The sequence below is a fragment of the Suncus etruscus genome, chromosome 9 (assembly GCF_024139225.1).
Source record: "Suncus etruscus isolate mSunEtr1 chromosome 9, mSunEtr1.pri.cur, whole genome shotgun sequence".
In the NCBI taxonomy this organism is placed as follows: Eukaryota; Metazoa; Chordata; class Mammalia; order Eulipotyphla; family Soricidae; genus Suncus; species Suncus etruscus.
In genome coordinates this window covers 99709566-99731953 of record NC_064856.1, presented here as the reverse complement: position 1 = coordinate 99731953, position 22388 = coordinate 99709566, and the positions used below count along the sequence as shown (strand labels likewise).

General features: G+C 34.5%; 1 protein-coding gene across 1 annotated transcript; it reads right to left on the bottom strand.

Moving 5' to 3' along the window:
• Positions 1 to 13510: 13510 nt before the first annotated feature.
• Positions 13511 to 14449, bottom strand: LOC126017753 (olfactory receptor 1052-like). The gene has a single exon (XM_049779806.1). It carries the CDS (start codon positions 14447 to 14449, stop codon positions 13511 to 13513), a length of 939 nt encoding a protein of 312 aa, XP_049635763.1.
• Positions 14450 to 22388: the final 7939 nt, after the last annotated feature.

Below are 22388 nucleotides of genomic sequence, written 5' to 3'. Positions count from 1 at the left end.
TCTGAGCAAGTATGTCCTTCTGGAATCTGGTGTGGTAAGGCAGAGTTTTATACCAAAATCTATTCCTCAAACTCATCCTATGTTATGAAAAGTTCGGTCAATTAATAACTTTGATCTCAGGAGATCTGAACTTTAATTATACCAAAGGTTCATTTATAAATTTTTCTTGAATATATATTCCTTGAATAAGGTTGGTAATTCATGCAGCTAGGTTCTGATAATGACTAAAAAATTTGACAATAAAAATTACTTTTAATTTTTGCTTAATTTTGTAAATAGCAATTTAAACATTATACACATCTGTAAGCATAATTTATCTTCTAAAACAGAACATAAAGATTGCGTTTGTTTTGATATAATATATACACATGTATCATCATATTGAAAATATGAAGTATGAGATAGTTGGTGTCATAAAATATCAGAGAACCTTTGGCATGACTGAACACCACAGCAAAAATAACAAAGTTTTATATGCTTACTTAGTGGTGTCAATATATAATATATAAATTTAGGTTACTGTTCATGTCAAGAATTAATCTATATTGTTATGTAAGTATTCAGTAATTTTTGACACTACCCAGTTTTACATACACAAAATCATTAAAAATAAGTATGCTATCAGGAAGAATAGAGGTAATAGAAGAAAATAAAACTCATGCTCCAGTTTTTTGATTATCAAATGATTAGTACTTGTAAAAATTCCGCTCATGTTATTATTCAGTTCTTTGTTGATTTTATTAAGAAGCTTCTAAACACTTCCCCTTACAGAAGTGAGTTGGGAGGCATTGGTGGTGGGAATGTTGCACTGGTGAAAGAGGGTGTTCCTTTTTATAACTAAAACCCAACTACAAACATGTTTGTAATAATGATGCTTAAATAAAGATATTAAAAATACACTTGCCTTATATATCATTTCCTTTGTAGGTCTTGCATTGATCTAGTAAAATATATTTTTATTATTCATTTTATCTATGGCCATTGACAAATTCAGCCAAAAATTAGTTTTAGAGGATTCTCAGAATTCTATGGTCAAGGAATTTATCCATAATTGATATCCATAAGTAATTTTACATAGAGATGAAATTAATTTTTCCTGTCACTTTTGAATTTTTTCCCACATGATGCTACATTCCATTAAAATTTGTTTCAATGGGGGCCTTTGAGATAGCATGGAGGTAAGGCGTTTACCTTCCATGCAGAAGGACGGTGGTTCATATCTCGGCATCCCATATGGTCCCCCGTGCCTGCCAGGGGTGATTTCTTAGTACATAGCCAGGAGTAACCCCTGAGTGCTGCCAACTGTGACCCCCCAAAAAATGTGTTTCAACGGTGATGGAGATGGAGAAATAATAGTTGTTAGGTCACTTGATTTGTGTGAAAGCAACCAGGATCAGTCCCAGCACTACCTAGGTCCCCCTTCTATGCCAAGAATTATCCCTGAGCACAGAATCAAAAGTGACCCCTATGTACAATTGAGTGTGAATCAAAACAAATAATCATATGCATTATAAAACTAAAATATGGGGGCTGAAGCAGTGGCACAAGCAGTAAGGTGTCTGCCTTGAACACGCTAGCCTAGGACGCCAGGAGTCCCATATGGTCCCGCAAGCCAGGAGCAATTTGTGTGTATGTGTGTGTGTGTGTGTGTGTGTGTGTGTGTGTGTGTGTGTGTATTTAAATTTTATTTTTTATTGAATGACATTCTTTTTTTAATTTTTATTTTGACCAATGTGAATTACAAATCTTTCACAGTAATTCTTTTAGGCACATAGTGACATTGAATCAGAGACATTCCCACCACCAATGTTGTCCTCCTTCCACCCCTGTTCCCAGCATGCATCCCTTATCCCCCTTCATTACTCCCTCCTGTTGCTAGTATAAGTGGTCCCCTCTGTTTCTATCATGTTGTAGATTGGGTGTCGATTCTGCTTTATTGGCTTTAAATTTGGTGTTTAAGTTTGATCATTTATTTCTACTTAATGTTCATATGACTGTCTGGTTTTGGTATCTTCCATTATTTTCCCCATAGGGGATACCAGAATCAAACCAGGTTCCTTCCAGGTCAGCCATATGCAAGGCAAATTCCCTACTGCTGTGTTACCTTTACAGCCCTTAAATATTTTTTAAATTAAAAAATTTCACTTAGGGGCCAGAGAGATAGCATGGAGGTAGGTCATTTGCCTTGCATGTGGAAGGATGGTGGTTTGAATCTTGGCATCCCATATGTTCACCTGAGCCTGCCTGGAGCGATTTCTGAGCTTAGAGCCAGGAGTAACCCCTGAGCACTGCCAGGTGTGACCCCCTCAAAAAAAAAATTCTGGTTAATATGACATCTAAATTTTTAATTTATATAGATAACATAATAGTCGAATTTTTAAAAGCATCTACTTCAAAATTTAAAGATTTAAAATATTTTAAAAAATTAAAAATATAAATATTTTAGAAAATGAAAGTTTAAAAAAATTTAAATGTGTAAAATAAATCTGATGTCCTCTTATGATATTCCTAAACTAACAATGGATGATTATAATTTACACTATGATATATTAAATTCCTTTTATTCCTATAATTTAATTTCTTCTAATTTATAAAATTAAGTTATTTCTCAGTAACCTGATGACTGCTTTGATTTATTAATTTATGTTACTTGATTGTGATAGAGAAATCAGAATTAACACTATTCACTTTACCTTTATATTTGTGTCATATTAATTCTCTTGTGATGATTATATAGAATCATTATAATTTTTTAAAAATCTATGCTTCAACGACAATTTTAATTATAATGCAATTTTATTGTTAAATGTTCAGGCTGAATATAGTTTATTTGTATCTTTTAAATATGTATATTGAGGAGTCAACATTGTAGCACAGCTGTATGGTGTTTTCTTTGCACATGAACTACCCAGAAAGACCTGGGTTTGATTCCTGAAATACTGTATGCTTTCCCGAGCCTGCCATGAGCAATTTAGAGCATAGAGCCAGGAATAATCCCTGAACACCACCAAGTGTTGCCCTCCAAAAAATATTATCTTGCATATTGAGTTTAAGACAAAAACTGTACTAAGAAATTCCCAGAAAAGAAGAGTTCTTGCATTAATATCTTGGATATCTGAAGATTACTAGCTCCAAGATATCTGAACAAAAGCACACTGAGCAACATCCTAGTCACCATGATGATAAAAAACTGAAAGGACCAAGTTCAATGAAGATAATTATATAATAGAGATATCCATTTTTTTTGTTATCTATTTGCTGTAATTCTTCAGGATATCTTCTTGGTCCTTTCAGTTTTTTATCATCATGGTGACTAGGATGTTGCTCAGTGTGCTTTTGTTCAGATATCTTGGAGCTAGTAATCTTCAGATATCCAAGATATTAATGCAAGAACTCTTCTTTTCTGGGAATTTCTTAGTACAGTGGTGGAATATAGTCCAAAAGACTCAAATAAACACCTCACCAGAGTAATTCATCCAGTGGAAGTTCATTCAGTTTTGAAGAAAGATACACTGATTTCTGGATGAACAGCACCTGAGGAACTTCACAGAAACAAAACTAACCTGAAATTACAATCTAAATGGTTGCCTTGAAGGCAAGACAAACTCCACAAACACATCCAATTTTTACAAAAAGGTGGGGAAAAAAATTCTATGTCAGTAATCTCTCTCAATATAAGTGGACTAAATGTACTAATTAAGAGACACAGAGTGTCAAACTGATCAGAACACTGAATCCTACTTTATGCGGCCTGAATAAAAGACATCTGAGTAGTCAGAGCAAAGAGAGTCTCAAAGTCAAAAAGGTAAGAATGCAATCCCTCAATCAAAGAACTCTCTCCAAAAGACTGGGATGGCCTACTAACCTAGATTTTAGGCTTAAAAGGTTATAGTCTCCAGTTCAGGTGAGGGTGGGGTGGAGAGGAGGGATATTTGGGACATTGGTGGTGGGAATGTTGCACTGGTGAAGGGGGATATTCTTTACATGACTGAAATCATACAATTACAATCATATTTGCAATCACAGTGTTTAAATAAAGATCAAAAAATAAAAAAGTAAAATAAAAATTATACAAAAATAAAAACCTATAAAACCTAATTATAAATACAAAGAAAAAGGTTATAAAAAACAGACAGGGTCATTCTTATTAATCAAGGCATATTTGCCTCAGGAAAAAATAAATCTCCTAAACATATAAACACCAAACGATGGACTCATAAAATACTTTATAGACAACTGCAAATAGATATGCAGAATGATGACAACAAAAACATTGTAATGGGAGACTTCAATACCTCTCTTTAATGACTTGATAGACCAACCAGGCTAAAATTCAACAGTAATAAACTGGCTTTGAATGATATAAAGGAAGAGAGTGACAAAGTATATGGCACTTATCCCTAAATTATGAATAAACTTTCTTCACCAGTGCACATAGAACATTATCCAAGATAAACCACATGGTAGCCCATAAAATAGATCTGTAAAAAAAAAAAAGTAAAAAAGACATTGTATCAGCTCTCTTCTTAGATCATGATGCATTGAAAGTAGAAGTGAATTGCAAATAGAAACAGAGACATAACCTGAAACCTGGAAATTCAACAGCACATTACTGAACATCCAGTGGGTCAGAGAGAAAATGAAAGGAGTCCTGGATATAACTGAGAATGAAGACACAAATTATCAGACCTTGTGAGACAAAACTAAGAAATATTAAGAGGAAAATTGTTTAGCTTTGCAAGCATTCATTTATCAGCCAGGAAAAAGGGTCCACATACATACTTTAATCTTATCAGTAGGAGCATGGATCTCTGATGCAACAGAAGGAGAATCCAATGGGTGTGGGAGAGACAAAAACATGTCCAAACAGAAAAGAAGTGATTCAAATATTATGGATGACAGCTAGACTAACTTCATGTGAGTTCATCTTTTCCCTTTCTCACTTGGTACAAAATTAAGTATAATGACAAACCATAAAAAAAAAAAAAAAGCTGGGGGAAAGAAAGGGGCCCCATACATATCTAAATTGCACAGCTTAAATAGTTAGAAAATGATCAACAATATGAACAAACAATAGGAAGGAAGAAGGAACTTTTAAATTTTAGAGCAGAAATATATATACTTTCAGTTAGTGTCATGTTATTTAGGCATATCTATACTTAACTCATTTTTGCATCTTGTATTCACAATGTGTTAATCTGTTGTTTACTAACCCTAACCTTAACCCTAAACTAACCCTAAGCCTAACACTATTGTTTTGAGTTCTTATTGAAAGTACAAATGGCAACTCTTTCATTGTATTCCAAGGATTGTTTTAACATTTATTCATTGTTTTACTTCACTCAATGTAGTCTTACTTTTAGAACCTCACTTTTGAGAGTTGTGTTTTTGGTGTTACATCCAAAATAAAAAATAATAGTCATATACATGTTAAAAAGTTTTCCTTTTAATTTGAATTTTATCAAGATTATTCTTCAACTCTTTTACAGTTAGGTGGATTTTATGTATAGATCAATAGAGTGAATTGGTTCCATTTCTCATCATAGATATATAAGCCCTTAAATATTTATTTGCCCACTATATTTTCCCATTTAGAATGACCACAGCAATGAAATAATGAACAGGGCTTTCCAGAGCTTCTTTCTTATCTTATTTCAACATAATGAAAGAAGGGAAAGAATTACAAAATTTTGCCAGATTTCTTCACTATATAGTTATAATTCAAATGTATAATATATATTCATCTATTATAACATGAAAAATGTATATAATGGTAGACAGGATTATACATATTTAGTACATTTAATTTTTATTTTCTGTCATTTACCAATGTTACTTCTATTAATCATTATGTAAAATAAGAAAAAGTGCATTGGGGCCGGAGAGATAGCATGGAGGTAAGGCGTTTGCCTTTCATGCAGGAGGTCATCGGTTCAAATCCCGGCGCCCCATATGGTCCCCCGTGCCTGCCAGGAGCAATTTCTGAGCCTGGAGCCAGGAATAACCCCTGAGCACTGCCGGGTGTGACCCAAAAAAACCAAAAAAAAAAAAAAAAAAAAAAGAAAAAGTGCATTAAGATTTATTTCAACATAACTCAGTTACCTTTGTATTTAGATATCATTTTTCATCATCTAAACTTGTTCATGATAATTGTATTATTTAAGGGTAATTTATGTATTTAAAGCAATTAGTTAATGTACCTTTAAGTGGTAATGACACTCCCCCAGGTAATGGCAATTGGACTGGGACCCCTGTAATGACAGTTGGACTGGGACACACACCTGTAACTGACAGTTGCCTGAGACGTATAAAAAGGAGAGTCAGGCAGTTATCAGGCAGTTATTGGGTTTCTTGTTTCTACCCCACTCTCTGGCTCCTTTTTCCCTCCCTCCCTCCTCCCCTCCCTCTTCCTCTCTTCCTCTCTCTCCCTCCCTCTCTGCCTTTATCTCTCTCTCTCTCTCTCTCTCTCTCTCTCTCTCACTCTCTCCTTCTCTCTCTCTCTTCCTTCTACCCTCCATCCACCTCACCCTGAGGCCTCTCAGGTAGCATCCTGTGTCTCTACAAATAATAATTTATTTTTAAAAATTATTTTTAATAAAGTGTCATTTATTACCATTAGTATTGTTGTTCTGTTTTGAGCCGTATACATTTGTGGTCAGGGTTACTCATAGCTCTAAGTTTATGAATTACTCTTGATATTGTTTGAGCGAATATATGAGATTCTAGGGATTAAGCCTGGGTAGGCTCTGTGCACATCTTTTATACTATCACTCAAAACCCTTTGAATAAGATAACATTTTATTTTGTTCTTAAGTTTATTTTAATCATTCATAACACTATCATGTGAATAACTCAAAATTCTGAATGTAAAAAAACACTGAAATGTAAGAATGAAGATGTACATTCTATTTTTCTATTTTTATTAGGATGAATCATGAAAAGAAAGAAAAAGATACAGTGCATAGGAAATAGTGAGATGAGACTAGAATGATTGGTTTGAGGAACTTGAAGAGAACTGAATGGGAAATTTTATTTGTTTTATTTTTGTTTACATTTTTTGGGCCACAACTGGTGCTGCTCAGGGTTTTCTCCTGACTGTGTGCTCAGAAATCACTTCTTGACCGGGGGACCATATGGGACACCTGGGATTGAACCGAGGTCCATCCTATGTCAGTCATGCACTAGGCAAAGGCCCTACCACTGTACTATAGCTCTGGCCCCGAATGGGAAATTTTAGAGGTGAGATGTAGAATATCTAAGTATATTTGGTAGTGACTCCCAGTGGATTCCACAGTGAGTAAAAGTAATATGCTTCTGGATACCAGCTTCCAATTTTGTTGAAAACGCTATATTCCCATTGCTGCTCCACTTCTTTCTATACAGATACCATTTAATTTTTTCCATTGCAAACTTTCATTGATTTTTATCAAAAAATTATTTATTTTAGGATATATGTCTTGCCCTCTTTGTACCATTCCAAAAGGCAAGTAAGCATAATTTTTTGTGTATGCTTTCTATATGAATGCTTTATATAAAATAACAACTGTTCCAAGTTAGTAACAATAATTGCTCATTTAAAAGAATTGCAAAACCTGAGAAACCCTTAAAACTGGTAACTAGGGGGCCAGAGTAGTGGCACAAGCTGTAAAGCTTCTGAATTGCAAATGCTAGCCTAAGACAGACCACAGTTTGATCCCTGGGGTCCCTGGCATCCTGGTCCCTCAAGCCAGGAGTGATTTCTAAGCACATGCCAGGAGTAACCCCTGAGTTTCACTAGGTGTGGCCCAAAAACTGAAGAAAAAAAGAAAAGGAAAAAACCCCAACCTGGTAATAATTGCATAACTAATTTTATTTGTATTTTTAGTTTTTTATTAAAGAAAATGTATTACATAGTTAACATAGTTGATCATAAAACATTTTTTCCAGATAAGTGAAAGCAATTGAAAAAAATGAAATAAAAAATAAAATAAACTATAAGAGAATAAAGAAAAAAGAAAAATAACAGTAGCAAACTCATTTTTGAAAATCAGTATAACATCAATGAAGTCATTAATACAATGGCAGAAGTGTTATTAAACTCTTGCAATATATCCAGTCTGTTAGATTGGGTATTCCTTTAGGGATGACAACATCAAACAAATGAAGTTATGTAGAAATTCAAAACTATAATACTATAATTATAGAAGCATATAATCAGTTGCAGGACCTCCTGGAAGAAGAACCAGTTCAAACAGGGTGACTATGTTTGTGGGCATGGTTACAGCTGCCAGGATTTCCAGGAGAAGGAAGATATAAGGAGATTACCCACACTTGCTTCATAAAATGTCCTAATGGGCTAGTGTATCTGAAGTGTGCTCAGATTAATGTCCCCACAGGGAATCATTGAAAGTCAGTGATGAGTCAGGACCATCAGGGAATTGTGATTCTGGGTGATAGAGGCAGCAAGCATAAATGGCTTCAGAAGGTTGGGTGCATGACCCACTTTCTCCTCCAGAGATGGCCAGCTTTGTGCTGTGTGAACTAGAAAATCCATAATCTTTCATGGCTCGGTTTACATCTCATTCTAGAAAAGGGTTGGCCCAGCTTGAATATGCCAACTGCATTTGTGAACATGATTACCGGCATTTCTAATTTTATAAAGTATATTAGAGACAGTACATTCAAAGGACAATTTTTTACAATTTCATCCATTTCTATTTTTCCCATGATTAATTGCCAAAATTTTGTTTTGTTTTGTTTATATTTTGATTTGGGGGCCACACCCATCTGTGCACAAAGCTTACTTGTGCCTCTTCATGCAATAGTCATTCTGTGCACAAGACCATATGAGATGCTGGGGATCTAATGCTGGTTAGTTGCATGTAAGGCATCCTCTGTACTATCACTTGGTCTCAGTTGCCCAGGTTTAAATAGCAGTAGTTGATACAAGATTCTCTCTTATTGCCTTGGACTGTTTGCAGTTTACATTTTGCAATTAATAAGAAGTTCCATATAATGTGTTAGGTTACACCTTATTTTATACAAAACAAAGATTATCCCTGGTTTCTTTGTTGTATCTGTTTGTTTACAACTTGGTTTCACCTAAAACAAAGATTGTCTTATATGCAAACCTGGGTGGGACAGGTTTAGAATAGCTGCCCCACCTGGAGGGCATCTCTGCACTCAATAAAAATGGCAGTTCTGGTAGGCAACTTACTCTCCATATGAGGTAGAAGACTGCCATACTACATGTTTCATCATCAGCCTGGTCTGGATTATTTAATCTGTGACCATGATTCAGACTTGTTCACCTGGGTTGGAAACAAGGTATGTGGGGTTATATTACAACTGGTGCCTGAGCAGTGACCTAGGACCCAGGGACCTGAGAAGACTGCACCAATGGTGAGTGATATGACCTGCTGGTGAACAATGGTGAGTGATTTGACCATGACATCCCCCTAAGGCTGGACTGAATGTGCTGCGTCTTTCACTGGATCATTGGTGAATGTGGCACCCCTGTTCTGAATGGCTTCATGTTACTCTGCCATCTACCTGAATGTCTCACTCTGGACAGTATGTGTCAGACTCCCTAGAAATTCTCCTGCATACATGACCCAAGAGGAGAAGGATGCCTTCCCAGTGGTAATGTGCCTTCCCAAGGCTGATAATTTATTGTTTACTGCTGTTACTAAATCAGAGTGACCTTCATCTCAAGAATGATGAGCCAGGTATTGTTTCTGCAGACTCAGTGACTTAAAATGGCTCAGAGATACCCTTGCACTCTAAGCACTGAGTCAGGTAGGCAAGCTGGTTCAGGCAATTCAAGTCCTGGGCACTGTCAAATGGTTCAATGTCCTGAATGGTTATGAATTTATCAACGGAAATGACACCAAGATGTTTTGTTCACTGGACAGCTATTAAGATAAACCATCCCAGGAATTTTCTGTGTAGCATTGGCGATGGGGAAACTGGAGTTTAATGTCATGAAAGGAGAGAGGTTCAAAAGTTATTATTGTATCTGGACCTGGTGGCATACCAGTAAAAAATAACAAATATGCTTCCAATCAACGTAAGTTCTGTAAATTCATCCCACTGTCTCACTCAGATGCTCCACCGCTTATGGTGTAAGAGGCCCTTCAGGCAGAACAGAAGCAGGCATTAAAGAGGAGAGAGCTAAAGTGTCCCAGGCACTGATGTCTACCATATTTCCTCTACCAGAAGTGCCAGGATCTTGGACCCCTAACCTGAAAGAGCTTATCGAGGAGACCCCGAAAGCCTAACTTAGAAGGTAAAGATGGAGAAGATGGAGGATCCAAGACCAGCTGAAGACCAGGAGAAGCTGCTTTTAGAATTTTCTGCACTTGGGTTACTTCCAAAAAATTAACTCTCTTCTAGGCTAATCTCTTGACCCTATTTGCATCGGTCACTATATTACTGGGTAAATTTGTGTTCTACCTGTATTAGATTTTAGAGCTACTGTTTTGTTCTATGACCCACTGCAAACAGAAATTTTTGTATCCAACTTTAATAGTTCAATATTAGTATGCACAGGAGCCAGAGATAGCACAGCAGTAGGTCATCTGGCTTGCACGCAGCCGATTCAGGAAGAACAGTGGTTCAAATCCTGGCATCCCATATGGTCCCCCGTACCTGCCAGGAGCGATTTCTGAGTGAAGAGCCAGGAGTAACCCCCAGGCATAACCGCTGCTCTGTGTGACCCAAATTCCAGGGAAATGCATACTTTGGTTAGATTTTTTTTTTTTTTTTTGGTTTCTGGGCCACACCCGGCAGTGATCAGGGGTCACTCCTGGCTGTCTGCTCAGAAATAGCTCCTGGCAGGCACGGGGGACCATATGGGACACCGGGATTCGAACCAACCACCTTTGGTCCTGGATCAGCTGCTTGCAAGGCAAACGCCGCTGTGCTATCTCTCCGGGCCCTTGTTAGATTTTTTTTTTTTAAGTTCTCAGCTATCCTAGTGAATGTTTCTCAATTTCTCTAATGTTTATTGTGTATATTATTTATCAAATTACTCTCAAATTATGTCTGCAAAAAATGTTTTAATATCTTTGCTCACAGATGTCGATGGAAAAGGAACTTGGATGCTGCATGCTGCTCCCTGCCAAAATGAATGCGGCTGTGCCTCTTATCATTATTTTTTATACTGTGGCTCTTTGCCAATTTTGTATTTTGCTATGTTGCTTCTGAGGAGGGACCTCTAAGAAGAGATCTCCGAGGGCATAGTCCGTCTCCCATCCCTCGGAAACAACTGCACAGGCCAGCGAACCGGTGCGACCCGTGTGGTACATGTTGGGTCACATCTTGCAGTTAGTTCTTAGTGTGGAGGACGCAGCACACCCTCACCATCACTGCAGGATTTTGACCCTCACTCAAAATGGCAAAATGCAATATGTGTTTAATATATTATTGTTGAAATTATATGCTTTTGTGTGAGTGTTTGTCTGTTTTGGCAGGTCACTGCGTGGTGTGGCTCTCTGAGTCTCACAGTTTAAAATTTTGGCTCTTTGTGTCGAACTTGTTCACCACCTCTGCTATAGACTCTTATTTCAGTGCTCATTATCAGAATGTTTTAGCAAACTTATTTTCAAACTGTATATATATTATAATATATACACACATATATATCTGCAGAAATGCTCTTGTAATTTTTAAATGAAGTTTATGAAAAGGAACTTGGAGGTTCTAGACTTGTATTACAGTGCTCTGTATAAGAATGTTTAAAAATTTTCAAATTAAGTGTATCTGCAGAAAGGTTCTAATGTTCAGAGAAATCTATGGAAAAATTTGTGCTGTATATAAGACAGAGATATGAAAAAGCTGATTGTTTTGAGAATGATCTATACAGTTTAAACTTTGATGCTATTACAGCCAAATTTTACTGTGCCTATGCAAAATAATTACCACGTTTGTACATTCTGATCTGGGGTTCCCGCCTCTTAACCATAACAATACTACAATATTTATGAACTCCTCTCAATTTTTTGAACAAAGAAGGGACATTTTTTCCATTATACTTTATTTTACCCCAAACAAAGATCATCCCTGTTTTCTTTGTTGAATCTGTTTGTTTACAACTTGGTTTCACCTAAAACAAAGATTGTCTTATATGTAAACCTGGGTGGGACAGGCTCAGGATAGCTGCCCTACCTGCGGGTGATCTCTGTACCTAATAAAAACTAATTCTGGCAGGCACTTGCTCTCCATTAGAGGTAGATGACTACTAGACTACGCATGTTTCATCATCAGCCTGGTTTAGATTATTTCATCCACAACCCTGATTGATTCCAACTCGTTCACCTGGGGTTGGATATATGATGGATGGAGTCATATTACAATAATATAAATAAGCATAATTCTTTGAAAGCACATTACTCAAAACATTTTTATTATAACATTTTAAAGTCATTTATGTCATATATCCTTTTGGTTTTTATCAATAAGTTAAATATTTTGTACTAAGGACTAGTTTTAGTTTTATTTCATACACTCTGAAGTGAATACCTCACTACAAGTTAGAGAGGTTTTTTAAAACTGTTTAATGAAGCAATTTCTTGTTAAAGAAATGATTTGGTTTGATTTGAAAATCATTCTATAACTTGAAACTTACAAAGTATGTGATTTCCAAAACTATTCATATTAATTTATGACATAACTATTATAAATTGAAGTGGAATTCATTACTTAATATTTTCATAAAATAGTAGAAAAAGGTATATATTGAGAGTTAAAGACAAAATTGATATAGAGAAATAGAAGGAGAAAGCAATATAAATATTATAAATATTGCCAAACAATACAATCTTTTAATATGAGTGCATGTTCTTAGCTTGGCTATATACCTGATAAAAATCATATCCACTAACATTTCAAAAAGTTAGATTAATTAATACTTTACATAAAGAACATTAAAATATTATATAATTAAAAACAGTTCTTCATGAACTACAATATACAATAGAGAGAAAACAGAAAAATATTTACTGGATTATAGATAATAAACTATGTGTGTTTGAAATTTGAATGTTCTTGGCCCTCTATAAACCTTAAAATTATTATTTTTTAACCAACACAATATTTATATCTTCTAGAGTTGTAAGTAAGACTTAATTCTTTATAACACAGTCTCCCTAAGTTAAACCACTGACCTTCTGCAGGCAAGGCAGACACCTTACCTCTATGCTATCTTTCCGGCCCCAATCTATTTATTTCAACCAATTTATTTCTATTATTGCTTATTACAAAAAAACTTAAAACTATTCTTTTTTAACCTTTGACCAACTACTTTGTTGTATTCTCATAAACATAAGAGAGAATTTGGTCATTTGTACAGTCAATTCATCTTTTGTTAGTTTGATTTAGGTGCCCTACAGAATGTTATTCATATGTACAGGTATATAAATGCATTTAATATGTATATTATATATGAAGTGTCATGGTGTCTCCAGAAATCAATAAAGATGAAATCTTTACAACAGTATATCATGAACAACTATATTTCTAACATTCATGATTACTGGGCAAATACTTTTCTCCTAATAATCCTTTTCATTGCTTCTTTGGCCTCTTGGTTCCTCACACTGTATATCAGAAGGTTTAGCACTGGTAGCAAAAGGGTATAAAACACAGACAGAACTTTGGCTCTGTCCTGAGGGTAGCTAGAGCTGGTTCCCAGATACGTAAATGTCACTGTTCCATAGAAAAGAGTCACTACTGTTAGGTGGGAAGCACATGTGGAGAAAGCTTTATATCTGCCCCTTGTAGAGTGTATTTTTACGACTGTGCAGAGGATTCCCAGATAGGAACTAAGCACTATCAGAAAGGTAGTCGCAGTGGTTGTAGTGGAGAGAACAATAAATAAAGCTTTGCTATATCGGGTATCAGAGCAGGAAAGCTGAAAGAGCAATGGGATATCACAGAAATAGTGGTTGATGACATTGGGTCCACAGAAAGACAAACTGAGCAGGCTGCTCAGGTGGGTGACTGAGTTGACACACCCTAGTAAGTAAGAAGCTGTTACCAGGTGAATGCAGACTGTGGGGGTCATGAGACCTCTGTAGTGTAGTGGCCGACAGATAGCAAAATAGCGGTCATAGGCCATGGCTGCCAGAAGGAAGCACTCGGTGGTCAGGAACAAGCTGACAAAGGAATATTGAATGAGGCAGCCATGATAGGAGATGGCCTTCTGTCCCGTTAAATAGCTTGCCAGCATTTTAGGAATAAAGACTGAAGAATAGCAGAAATCCAAGAAAGCTAAATGACTCAGGAAAAAGTACTTGGGATAATGGAGCTGGACACTAACCAGAATGATTGTGATAATCCACGCGTTGCCCACCACATTAATAAAATAGATCAAGAGAAGCAATACAAAAAGGACAACATTCAGTTCAGGATTATCAGTGAGCCCCAGGAGAAGGAATTCAGTTATCAGAGTGACATTCCGGTCAGCCATTTAGGTGACATCTGCAGGGAATACAAGAGAAAGAAAAGAACCAAAGAATAAAATCCAATATAGGAATCTACTGCATCTTTAGAAAAACTGCCTGGCTTAGTTCTTGGTACTGTCTATGCTCAGTAAATTCATTTCTCACACATAGGAAATGTTTTCCTGATGTAAAAACATTAGTTTGGCCAATATCTCATCTCACCATGGTGCATAAACTGGAATTATACACCCATAAAAATCCTCTGGAGAAATGAAAATCCCCTCAGAGAGAATTATTAAAAATGTTTATTTAACAAAGAGCATTCAGGTAGTTGATAGTTGATAATAGCATATTCCTCGCTTAAACATACTGGCAAAGGATTTCATATTTTCAGGAATGTACTCTAGCCGAGAGGCAAATCAATTCAATATTTAACAAGGAAATTTGGAAACAGCTATGAAGATTATTCTCAGAGACTGTTTTAACTCTTTAATCTAGCCACTGGCACACATGACACTTAAGCTAAGAAATTTAACAACTTCCAATATCTAAGTAGATATTTAGAAATGTATCAGAAACTAGGCTTTAGCTCCAGTAGAGGCTCTATATAGCAACAAAAAAGTATAAGCATTATGGAATTTTAGTCATATCCTTTTTAGGCATAATTGCTCTCACAAAAAAAGTCAAAGATAAAAATTATGAAAACACACAGAAGGAAAAGCCCTTATTTTAAGTATGAAATATTTTAACTCAACACAAATATTCCTATAAACTTCATATATATACATGTATAATAATAATGGTCAACTTATAGATCATTCATGAAATAAAAATTATAAATAGATGTAAGGCAGTAAGACTAAAAGTAACATTTTATATCATAATGTTATTTATTTTTAAATAAATTTATTTTTAAAACTCACATATTCCAATAGATTATTATTGATACTTTAACAATTACTATTACTATTGTATATTTTGCCCAATGCTTGGCTTAGTCCCAATTACATTTTTTCATAAATATTTAACAATGTTTTTAAGAACTTGAATTATTTCAGTCAAAATTATCAAATCATAATTAAAGATAATATAAATGCTTTGTAAAGACATTAGATGATAGGTAGGTATAAGTTAACCTAAGAAAATTTACATCAGCTTTTGTTAGCTTTTAATCTTGATTGTGCTTTTTGATCACTTCTGACAAGGATCGGGAAACTACATGTTTTACTGTGGATTAAATCCATGTCAACTGCATGAAAAACAACCTTCCTAACTAAATTATCTTTCAGGCTTATCATTCAACTTTTAACAATATTTTCATGTATATTATGAGTTACTTGATAATTAAAATAAATAAATTAAAAAAATAATAAATAAAAATTATGACTTTGCTGAAAAATTTTTTCCTAATGTTTATCATAGTGTTTTATTATGTATTGGGAACAATTTTAAAAAGAGATGACACAGAGATAAAATTTCACATTAACTTGACTAATAAATCTATTTTCACTGACAATTTTTTATTACGTTGTTTTATGATCCAGATGTTGGCTATTATTTTTCCCATTTTATAAAGACTAGATTTAATGAATACCCTGATAGAACTAAAATAAAATAAAATAAACTATTTGCATCATTTATGAGAGATTTTATAGATAGTTCTAAGTCAAATTTGAAAACAAAGGAAAGTTGTCAAGTACATCTTACATATTCTACTGATTGCTGTCAATTCAAATAAAATTGAGCATACATATCCTGTATTTCTTAACAAATGGAAAAACAAACTTTGACAGTAAAATTTGTTTCTTTTTTATGCTTAGTTTTATTTAGTTCAGCTTTCCTTATTGATTTTGTTTTTAAAATCTAGTGTTTACTTTGTAAATTTGAATTTCTTAATTTTCATAGATTTTATTTTCTCTACTATTTAAAGAAATCATTTTCATTTTAATTGTTTTTGTTTTTTCTATAAAGTCAGTTGTATGGTAGAAGCTAATGTTTCATCTAAATGTTTTCTCTAACTGGTTGAATATACCATTCTCTTTTTCTTAGGATAAACAAGAAAGGCAGTTTCTTATAATAAATATTTTATTTTAAAGAGTTTTCTGAAATAAATTACTTCTGGCAACTGAACTAACTATATGGACATTTTTATTGAAGTTTTAAGTAAAGATATTTGAAGAAATATGGATTTACTGTTTATTTTCTGAAGAGCCAGTAGAGTTCATAAGGAACTAATAGTAACACTGCCGAGTAATTGAAATAGATTTGAATCAGATTTAAAAAAGTTCATTTACAGTATGTAATGAGAATAGCTGTATTTTAAAATTAGAGAAAGGATATAATTCCTTTGCTAGAGACATAGGCATAACACCTACCTGATATTAAAAACTGGTTCCTTTCTCCTTTTCCTGACTGGTGTTTATATTTGTCTTAAAGTCTATGGAGGATGGAATCCCCAGTGATTCTCTGAACACTAGTTTCATTAAGCCGGTTGAAGAGAGTCTTGGGGAAAACAAGGTCCCAGTACTCTCCAAATACTTGCTCATTTTTCATTTTTATTTGTAGAAAAATGTTTTTTTTTTGCACATAGGAAACGATTTAAAAATATATGAGTTCAAAAATAACCTATACCGGGGTTCATAATTATTATTTAGTAGTTAATATAAAATAATTTTTACATAAATACAGAAATTTTAACTTCAGAGAGTTTTATTCGTTGACAACCATGTGTTGTTATAGTAACATGCTAACATAGTACTTAAAATATACATGGTTCAATGTGAGGATATTAAAAAAATGAAAATAATTACTAAATGGAATTTATTGTATGTGCATGTGTATCTTTGAGTAAAACAAATTTTCTTTTTTTAAGAATCTTTTTTTTTTATTATTTAAACAACTTTATTACATACATGATTGTGTTTGGGTTTCAGTCATGTAAAGAACACCACCCATTACCAATGCAACATTCCCATCACCAATATCCCAAATCTCCTTCCTCCCCACCCAACCCCCGCCTGTACTCTAGACAGGCTTTCTATTTCCTTCGTACATTCTCATTATTAGGATAGTTCAAAACGTAGTTATTTCTCTAACTAAACTCATCCCTGTTTGCTGTGAGCTTCATGAGGTGAGCTTAACTTCCAGCTCTTTTCTCTTTTGTGTCTGAAAGTTATTATTGCAAGAATGTCTTTCATTTTTCTTAAAACTCATAGATGAGTGAGACCATTCTACCATTCTGTGTCTTTCTCTCTCTCTCTCTGACTTATTTCACTCAGCATAATAGATTCCATGTACATCCATGTATAGGAAAATTTCATGACTTCATTTCTCCTGACAGCTGCATAATATTCCATTGTGAATATGTACCACAGTTTCTTTAGCCAAAAACAAATTTTTCAGAGTACTGCAAAATAACTGAAACCATTTGAGATACTAAAATAAATACTAGTTTTAAAGTTTTGCCCTTTTTATCATTAAATTTAAAACAAGTAAAATAATAAGTGTCAAAAATCTTAAAAATATAACTTGGATTTGAGTGACAAAACTAAAACAGTGAGAAGGTGTGAGCCAGAAGCAGACATAGGATGTACAGGGGATAATGAATTTGTTGTTGAGGTTCTTAGATACTTTAGTGCTGTTGAGATGAAATAATTCTCTACACCAAAATCAAAAGTGTTAGTTAGCTGTTGTTAATAAGTAAGTTAGTTGTCAAGTTAAATTGTAGCAAAAAATGTTAGGACATATCTAAGAGATATTTTCTAAGAAATAAAATTTTATGAGGTAAAATATACTGAGCACTTATTTTTTTCAAGTGTTGATATTGAAAAATAAGCAAATTTTCAGGAAAGTGAAAGGCTTTTAGTGATAAGAATCCATTCTTCTTTTTTTCCCTTTGATATTTTACATAAAATTTACGGCATTTTCTGGGCATGGGGAGATAGCACAGTGGTAGGGCATTTGCCTTGCATGCTGCTGAGATGGGACGGACCTAGGTTTGAAGCCTCGCATCCCATATGGTCCTCGAGCCTGCCAGGAGCAATTTCTGAGTGCAGTGCCAGGAGTAATCCCTGAGTGGGATGGCATTTTTCTCCTATATATACCAAATATATATATTTGTTTTATGTGCCACACCCAGTGATGCTCAGAGGTTATTCCTGGCTATGTGCTCAGAAATCACTCCTGGCTCAGGGGATCATATGGGGCATTGGGGGATCTAATTGAGGTCTGTCCTAGGTCAGCCAAATACAAAGCAAACAATTTACCGCTGTGCCACTGCTCAGACCCCAATATATTTTGTAATTTTATGGGCCACATCCCACAGTACTTAGGGTTTACTTGTAACTTTGTGTTAAAGGATAATTTATGGCAAATTGGGAGAGAGCATGGTAATTCTCAGGGATCAAACCTAGGTCTGCTTTGTTCAATATGAACACCCTACCCACTACAGTTCTGGGGCCCTCCCTTAAATTCTTTGTTGACCAAATTTTCATTTATTTACTATTTCTTTTATTATTATTTTATTTTATTTTATTGTTGGTATTTGGATGATACCAGGCAGCACTCAGGGGTTACTCCTGGCTTTACGCTCAGAAATTGCTCCTGGCAGGCTCGGGGATCATATGGAATGTTGGGATTCGAACCACTGTCCTTTTGAATGCAAGGCAAACACCTTACCTCCATGCTATCTCTCCGGCTCCTTCTTTACTATTTCTTTACTATTGACTTCCATTTAAGAATATTTGAAACATTATATATAGATGTGTATATAAATATCACATATATTTGTATATATATTTTGCTCACTTTTTAATCTGTCTTCAATTTGTCTACCAATTGCCTTGCTACAGAATTTAAAGTAACTATTTATTTTCTTTTTGATGTAAATTTTAGTAGCTATATGTGATGAAGGGCATAACTAAAAAGAGACAAAAATTAAATATCCCATAAAATAACTCATTACTACATATAAATATTTTCTAAAAATCTTTTATGTTGTCTGCATCCAAGAGAACAGTCTTTATTTGTGACTGCCTTTTATAGCATAATTTAAGTGTATCCATAGAAAAACACTCATTTGTGGGATATAAAAAGAAACAAACAAACAAACAAAAAAACAAGAGATAGTTTGGTTAAAATACCCAGAGCTAATAGAGGCAAAGGTCAGGAAGTCCAGTCCAGGGTAGAAAGCTTACCACAAAGAGGGGTGAGTTTAGGCAGAGTAGAGAAGAGTCTTTTAGGACAATGATAGTTGGAACTGATCGTTCTGGACAAGAACTCGGCACTTAAAATGGTAAAACTAACAGGCAAGGCACCTCTCCATTAACAATAGTGCAAATCACAGTGTCAAAAAAGATAGAGACAGAGACAAAGAAAGACAGAAAGAGAGAGAAAGAATGAGAGAGAGAGAGAGAGAGAGAGAGAGAGAGAGAGAGAGAGAGAACCAATTTGTCTGTCCTAAAGAAAGACACTTGTGATTGGGAGGGGGGTTGGAATATTGAAGTGAAACAGAAGACTATGACAGTGAGAGTGTACTGGTGAAGGGTGGTGTTCATTGTATGACTGAAACTTAACAATTTTGTAACCAAAGTGCTTAAGTAAAGCAATTAAAAAAAAAAGAAAATAGTAAGATAGCACAACAAATTGAGCACATAATTTGCAATTAGGAGACCTGGGTTTTCACCCCATATGGTCACATAATTATCAAGAGTAGCCCCCAGCATGGCTAAGTCTGGCCTAAAATGTCTTGTGCTTAGTAGTTCAACATGAGCTAATGAGATTCTTAAGTAATTGTAAAGTATAGAATATTATGATTACTAATTTTATTGTATTCTAATTTTTCATCCTCATACAAATACATTTACATAAATGACTCTTCAAAATAAATATCCCATATATGTGGCATTATGGGATTCAACTTTCAATAATACATTAGATATTCTTGACAATTCATAAACTATTGTACAAAGTAATATGCTGTTCCCGGTTATATTGCTGATATTGGTATTTGTATTAAAATATTAATATTAATCACTTTAATTTCTTTATAGGAATGTCTTATGTAAAAGTATTTCAATCTAATTACTTTCTTTTTTATCTTTTAATCAGTTATAGTCTCAGTTAGTAGAACTCTTTACTTATAAGAATGTAGCTGTCACTGGAATGAAAAAAAACTGGTAGCTTAATTTAGTCTTCCAAATAAAACCTGAATTGATTTAAATAGTATATCATGTTGTCTATTACAGCTTAATCTTGATATTATTTTTTTAAAGGAAGCTATTCTCTAAAACACTGTTTCTATTTACAGATAGGGTAGTTTATAGCACTTTATATATATGTATGTATAGTTATAGTATCACTATGGCAAATGCCACATTTGTGAGATATGGTCTTATCATTTTGTAGATATATACTATATGTAAATATAAATTTTAATCATAAAAAAACTTTCTTATTCAAAATATTTCTTTTGCCTTGGATTCTTATGGAGGATACTTTTTTCCCTACTTGGTAGCTAAAGCTTCTACATCTTAAAGGTAAGAAGTGAGTCTTAACATTAAGGGCTCATAGATAATTGTAGAGGTTCCTTTTTCAAACATAAGGTGAAATTTTTCAGAGGAATAAACGTTCAGAATCTTAAGGTTCTTTCCATAAAGAAAATACTAAAATTGTGGTGTCCATCCCATTTACCTTCATTTATTATAAAGATCAAATGGAAATACAGCAGCCTGAGATACAAATGGCAGGCTCATTCTGGCTACTTAAAAAAAGTAGCTAGGTTTTGTTGTTGTTGATGTTGTTGTTTTATGAAAAGGGACCTATAAAGAAGGTCTGGAAATCAATCAACTTGAGTGAATGTACGTACAACAAATATGCTATTTATGCTATTTTTTTTTTGTTTTAGTTTTTTTGGGCCAAACCCAGTGACGCTCAAGGGGGTACTCTTGGCTCTGTGCTCAAAAATTGCTCTTAACTTGGGGGACCATATTGGATGCTGGGGCATTGAACAGTGGTCTGTTCTGGATCAGCCTTGTGCATGGCAAATACCCTACTGCTGCGCCATCTCTCCGGCCCCATTTCTTTGTTTATTTGTAAGAATGAGGGGCTGGAGTTGTGGTGTGGAGCTGTAAAGTGTCTGCCTTGCCAGTGCTAGAGTAGAACTGACTGCAGTTCAATCCCCCAGGGTCTCAGATGGTCTCCAAGGCAGGAGTGATTTCTGAGCGCATAGCCAGGAGTAACCCCTGAGCGTCACCAGGTGTGGCCCCAAAACAGACAAACAAGCAAAAACAATAAAAAAAATAAAGAATGAATATAGATGACTTGAGTAATTTCAGGAACGTATACCTTGCTCTTCGATGGAAAATTCCAGTACTAAATTATTTTATTTTGAAATGTTTTACTTTTTATTGCATTCAGTAAAGAGACCTAGTTACAGGTAATCTATTTTTGTTTTGTTTGATTTGTGGCTACACCGGTGATGTTCACATTTTTTTCTTTAGCTCTACACTCAGGAATCACTCATGGTGATGCTCACAGGACAACATAGGATGCTAAAGATTAAATCTGAATGGACCACATGCCAGGACTTACTCTGTACTCTGGCCCCAACGGGTATATTATTTTTTGTGTGAATTTTATCTTATCTCTGCATTTGCATGTTTGTTTCTGAACATAGATTTACAAATATGTATCTATTAATTTCTAACCATATGTAGGAGAATAAATAGTCTCATTGCCCTAATTTTAGCTAGCTCTTCATATTTATTTCATAATCGTTTACATAATAAGGAATCCATCCTATAGCTTGTATTAATAGCCTCTGTTCTTTTTTTCACTGAAAAGCATACGTTTTTAATTAAATAAACTCTTAAGACTCCTTCTGGGTAAAAATTTTAGTAAGTGCAAATAAATTTCGTTATCTAAAACACTTTTTGGAAACTATTGTCGAATACGTAGTGCAGAAAA

Coding starts and splice junctions, on each gene's coding strand:
- LOC126017753 (XM_049779806.1), bottom strand. CDS start 14,449: ATGGCTGACCGGAATGTCACTCTGATAACTGAATTCCTTCTCCTGGGG.